At 47.9% G+C, this 6,202-nt stretch overlaps 1 protein-coding gene across 2 annotated transcripts in view; it reads left to right on the forward strand.

Annotated features, from left to right (window-relative positions):
- The window catches only part of ZFP64 (ZFP64 zinc finger protein), an 84,823-nt gene that overhangs the window by 24,388 nt on the left and 54,233 nt on the right, over positions 1 to 6,202 (forward strand). For both annotated transcript variants that reach the window (XM_070051683.1, XM_051832673.2), the window contains exons 3-4: positions 1,831 to 1,992; positions 3,684 to 3,746. In XM_070051683.1, coding sequence (XP_069907784.1) covers positions 1,831 to 1,992; positions 3,684 to 3,746 — 225 coding nt within the window. The remainder of the gene's footprint in view (positions 1 to 1,830; positions 1,993 to 3,683; positions 3,747 to 6,202) is intronic.

A 6,202-nucleotide genomic window follows, 5' to 3' on the forward strand; every position in this document is an offset into this window, starting at 1 on the left:
ATGTCGAAGCTGGTGGCTGGGTGACAGAAGGTTGGGGAACAGACGATGAAAGTGACTCTCAGAGTTGTCACCCGGGTCTCTAGCCTGAGGACTCACCCAGGGAGCAGCCCCCACTGCTGACATGCACCCCTCATTTGAAGGCAATCTCCATGGGACTTCAGACTCTGATAATATCAAGGAAGAAAGAAAATACTCCCAAGCCCCAAACCATAAACTCAATTAACAAAGAAGTCCCAAAAAATTTTATAAGCAAAAAAAGAACTTCTAGCCCTATATCTTTTATCTTACAATGATATTTCATATTAGGTCTCTTTTGCATTTTTTTAAAGATTTATTTGTTTGAAAGGCCAGAGCTGCACCGACCCAAAGCCAGGAGCTTCATCTGGATCTCCCAGGGGCCCAAGGACTTGGGTCATTCTCTGCTGCTTTCCCAGGCCACAGCAGGGAGCTGCTTCGAAAGTGGAGCAGCTGGGACTCAAACCAGTGCCCATAGGGAATGCCAGCACGGCAGGCCGGGGCTTTAACCTGCTGCGCCACAGTGCTGGCCCCTCCATAAACTTTTTGAAGAGTCCATGGGTGTGCGTGCACACACGCGCGAGTGCACATACACATTTGTAAAATTTATGCTGAGAAGAATTTAAGTAGACTAATTTTGCCCAAAATTCCTTTCATCAGTTCCTTTCTGGTAGTCTGTTAGGGTTTTGTGTTAGAGCTTATGAAGTGCCTAACAATAAAATAGTTATAAAAATGGAGCCAGCACTGTGGTGCAGCTAGTCAAAGCCCTGGCCTACAGTGCCAGCATCCCATATGGGCACCAGTTCAAGTCCCAGCTGCTCCACTTGCAAACCAGCTCCCTGCTGATGTGCCTGGGAAAGCGGTGGAAGATGACTGAAGTGCTTGGACCGCTGCACCTGCATGGGAGACCTGGAAGAAGCTCCTGGATCCTGGCTTGGGATCGGCTCAGTTCTGGTCGTTGCGGTCAATTGGGGAATGAACTAGCGGATGGAAGACCTCTCTCTCTTTTTCTCTCTCTTTCTCTTTCAAGTAAATAAAAGAAATATTTAAAAAATGCATATGCTATAAATTATAGGGGCATTTCTTCTCCACTTTTGTGTAGTTCCAGAGCTCTATCTCGGCATTGATTCTCCAGATTTTTCTTTTTTGGTTAAAGAATGGCTGCCACAGATCCACGCATCACATCTTCACCTTCGTGTGTCCAAGGACAGGAACTGGGGCAGCCAGGACAGAATGAGCTTTCTTCAACTGCTTCTCTTTCTGTTCTTTTTTATTTTTTAATCAGGGAGGAAAATCTTTCATAGAGGCCTCCCCAGGGATGCCCTCTAGTGTTTCATCGCCCAGACCTGGGCCATGTGGTCATCTCTCAGCAGCAAAGGAGCCTGGGAAGCAAGCGAGCTTGTTCACCCGCAGCAACGCAAGATAGAAAGGGGTGGGTGTTGTGGTGGCCACACCCCGTTTCAGAGTGCCCATTTGAGTCCTGGCTCTCTGCTTCCAGACAAGCTTCCTCGTGTGCATCCTGGAAGGAAACAGATGGTGGCCAGGTGCTGGGATTCCTGCCACCCACATGGCCACATGGGAGACCAGATGGAGTTCCTGGCTCCTGGCTTCAGCCTGGTCCAGCCCTGGCAGTTTTGGGCATTTGGGGAGTAAACCAGCAAATGGAAGATTCTCTCTCTCTCTCTCTTTCTCTCTCTCTCTCTCTCTGTCACTCTGCCTTTGAAATAGATAAATCATTTAAAAAAAGAAGTTAAGCGAAAGGAGTAACTATGGAGCCTTCATATTACGAAAATTAGTAACCACCATATCTTTTAGTTTCAGCTCCAGAGTTTGTTTTTGAACATGGCTATCAAACTTATCTGCCCACGGAAAGTAATGAAAACCAGACAGCCACCGTCATCTCCCTCCCTGCCAAGACACGCACCAAAAAGCCAGCGACCCCACCTGCCCAGCGGAGGCTCAACTGTTGCTATCCAGGTAATGGCAGTGTGACATCCTCTGGGGATGGTAGAGGATGTGACATTGAAATCATATTGCAGGGCTCGTGAGTTCTCATGAATGGACGCAGGTGTGCGCCACATTGCCTGGCCCCAAACCAGAGCCCATGGCATTGCCATGAGCACGTGTCCTGGTCATTCCCAGGCTTTCACAGTCACAGGAACTGAGGGCACTGACGTTGGGGCACAGCAGGGTGAACTTCCACCTGTGACATTGGCATCCCATATAAGTTCTGGTTCAAGTCCTGTCTGCTCAACTCTCAATCCAGCTCCCTGATAATGCACCTGGGAAAGCAGCAGAAGATGGCACAAGTGCTTGGGCCTCTGCATCCTCAGGGGAGACCCAGAAGAAGTTCATGGCTCCAGGCTTCAGCCTTTGTGGCCATTTGGGGAATGAATCAATGGATGGAAGATCAATTGCTCTCTCTCTTTTTCTCTCTCTCTCTTTCTCATCCTCCCTCCCTCCCTCTACCTTTTAAATAAAATAAATAAATCTTTAAAAAATTGAAAAAGAAATAAATGAAACTGGGAACTCCAGGCCTCTGGGAATGTCTCCAAGAAGACATCCAAGATTATTTTTTCTATCCTTACTTCTGTTTGTTTTAAACTTTTTATTTGAAAGTCATTTCAGACTCACAGAAAGGTTGCAAAAACAGCACCAAAAGTCCCCTCTTTCTCCTCCATCTGGAGTGCCAGTGTTAACATTTACAGTATTCGCTTTGTCAGTCTTTTTATGTCCACCCGTGTTCTCCCCCAAATCACTGGAGCATGAATTGCAGTCATGGCTCCTTTTACTGCCCAGCACCCCAGCGTGTGTATCCTAGACAGAACATTCTTCTCTGTAACCACAGTCATCAAGATCAAGAAACTAAGGTTCATGCTACTCATCAGATCTGCCGGCATATTCAGAGTCCACCAACCGTCCCCTCTTGTCCTGTCCAAAACAACAACAACAACATTCCCTCCTGGTGCAGGCTGCGGCTGGGATCACTGATTGCAACAGTGTTTATGTGTCTTTTTCCTTTCATCAGGGACAGTTAAGGTTTTGTCTTGTGTGAACTTGGCATTTTTGAAAAGCATAGCCAGTTGTGCTGCGGGATGTACCTCATTTGGGTTGTGTGACATGATTGCATGGGGGTTTTGGTGGAAGCCCAAGACTGGTGTTGTGTTCTTCTTGGTGCATCATGCCCAGAGCCCCACAAGATCTGTTCATCCTCTTGCTTGTTTACTTCTCTCACTTGGCTCAGAAGTTTCTGCCAGTTTTCCCCCACTAAAGTTACGATGTTTCCTTTTTTTTTTTTTTTTTTTTTTCTTTTGACAGGCAGAGTGGACAGTGAGAGAGAGAGACAGAGAGACAGAGAGAAAGGTCTTCCTTTACCGTTGGTTCACCCTCCAGTGGCCGCGCGGCGCACGGTGCTGATCCAAAGCCAGGAGCCAAGTGCTTTTCCTGGTCTCCCATGGGGTGCAGGGCCCAAGCACCTGGGCCATCCTCCACTGCACTCCTGGGCCACAGCAGAGGGCTGGCCTGGAAGAGGGGCACCAGGACAGAACCGGCGCCCCAACCGGGACTAGAACCCGGTGTGCCTGCGCTGCAAGGGGGAGGATTAGCCTAGTGAGCCGCGGCGCCGGCCATGTTTCCTTTTCTAATTCTTCCTTCTTTACTGTTTTTAGGTTGCCAATTCAAGACTGCCTACGGCATGAAGGACATGGAGAGGCACCTAAAAATTCACACAGGTATGAGATGCTTCTTCAGCCGGGTGCCCTGAACACCTGCTCCCTGCCGGGGGCTGGGACTCTGGGTTGACTCAGAACCTCGCTGGTTGTCACAGGAATACAAATACAAATTAAACACAAACAGGATGCTGCTTTACACATGATTTTGGCAGAAAATGAAGCCATAAAATCTGGCATTGAAGGGAAGATTGTGAGCCAACCTAGCAAGTAGAAACATGAGCTGCCACTGCCGTTGTGAAAATGGGTCAGCCATGGCCAGCGCCACGGCTCACTAGGCTAATCTTCCTCCTGCAGTGCTGGCACACCGGGTTCTAGTCCCGGTCGGGGCGCCGGATTCTGTCCCGGTTGCCCCTCTTCCAGGCCAGCTCTCTGCTGTGGCCCGGGAGTGCAGTGGAGGACGGCCCAAGTGCTTGGGCCCTGCACCCCATGGGAGACCAGGAGAAGTACCTGGCTCCTGCCATTGGATCAGCGCGGTGCGCCGGCTGCAGCGTGCTGTCCGCGGCGGCCATTGGAGGGTGAACCAACGGTAAAGAAAGACCTTTCTCTCTGTCTCTCTCTCTCACTGTCCACTCTGCCTGTCAAAAAATTAAAAAAAAGAAAAAAGAAAATGGGTCGGCCACAATTCATGGAAACTGGACTGCATGTGTTTGCATTTCGAGATGTGTGCGTGTACGTGGGTGTCTGTGTGTGTACACACATGTGTATGTATGTGCGTGTGTATCTGCGTAAGTGTAGAGGAATAAGGAAAAATCATAGTAATATTATGCATTTCTTTACGTTGCATCATTGGATACAATGAGTGTGTGTTATTTTTCTGATTTTGAAAGGGAAAGTTAAATGCTTTTTTTTAAAGGGGAGAAAAAGATCAATCCAATCCAAAGGGGAAAAGTCGATTATTCTGGTGATTTTCATTTTTTTAACTTATTTTTATGTTTCCTTAGTTTTCTGCATGGGAAAAGAATTACTTTTAGGCCTTTCTTAGAGTATTCAGTGCTGCTATTTAAGACGTGTGTGAATTTGGGAGCCTCAGTGTGAGAAATGAGGGACACCACAGTGGAATCTGGCTTTGGCTTCACTTGGACCAAAGTCTGCTAGTTAGTGATTGTATTCCGATAGTATTGATTGTATTCCGATGGTTATTGATTGTATCCCGATGGTTATTGATTGTATCCCGTGGCCATGATCAATGAGTGCCTTGGTGCTTTGGGGTCACCGTCAGCCTTGGTGACGTGTCACCTGGATTTTTTCTGTCTGTCTAAATGTTAAGCTTCAAGGATCCATAAGCGTTCAACATAACAGGCAGTGAACCTCTCTCTCCCTGTGGGCAACGCTGAAGCTGTAGCGGTCGTGTTTACCATCACTAAAGCTAAGTGCTTTGAGAACTGGGGATGCCTGGGAAAACACTGCAAGAGCACGGGAGGGCAGTGAGTTCGAGTCTCCGCAGCTGACCGGAAAGCGCCCTGGCGCAGTCAGCCAGCCTGTGTCATGGGAGAGTTTCTGTAGCACGGAAGTGTCTCTTGACATCCTTAGGACCGAAAGTTAACAAGAAGGTGTCTCTCCCGAGAGGACAGCAGTGACCTTAACCTTAGCCCGTGGGGGCTACGGGGGTCCTTCCTGGCAGAGCTGGCTGACAGCCGCCCGGCTCCTGCACCCTCCAACCTCTGCCCACGTCGCAGATACAGGCAGCGACTCCAGGGCCTCTGGGGCGGCCGTCAGCCCTGGGAAGTGATGTTCCTGGGTTTTCTCGTTTGACTACTGACATTTCTAATGATAAAAGCAAAACCTTTACTAAGAGTCCTGATGAATTCTTAAATCCCAGCAGATGACAGTGATCAGCTTTGGCTGACAGTTAGTTGTGGCACTTGGCTTTTTAGGATTTGGCCAAAATGCATAGTTGACGTCTGAAGCCAGAATTGAAAAATCCAAGGTTGCAGCCCACCTGCTCCTAATCCCTTGGCCAAAAGTCAGCAGCAGTCTTTTTGGTTTACTGTGTAGCCTTTTTAATATTTTTGCCTACCTATTCTAGGACTCAAAACTTACAATCCACTTTTCTAAGTTACCACAATGTCACATTGTACCACCTCCTTGTATATGTATCACATTATACATTTTCACTGCAACTGGCTTTTTTCAGTTAACACTGGATGTCTTTCCAACACAATATGTATAGTTGTTCCGTTCTTTCGTTGTCCGAGTAGAGAATTGGGTCAATGATGTAAGGCATATTCATACAGTGAACTAATTCAGCCATCTAAAGCATGCTGTGGATATTTAATGAACTCGCATCTCATATCACAGTCTCTGGACTCAAATCCCAAACTCACTTCCATCCAGTTTCCTTCTGGTGTGCACCCTGGAAGGCTGTGATGACTCAAGTAGTTGGATCACTGCCACCCACATGGGAGATCCAGACTGAGCTCCTGGCTGCTGGCTATTGTAAGCATTTGGGGAGTGAA

The sequence above is a fragment of the Oryctolagus cuniculus genome, chromosome 11 (genome assembly GCF_964237555.1).
Source record: "Oryctolagus cuniculus chromosome 11, mOryCun1.1, whole genome shotgun sequence".
Taxonomy (NCBI): Eukaryota; Metazoa; Chordata; class Mammalia; order Lagomorpha; family Leporidae; genus Oryctolagus; species Oryctolagus cuniculus.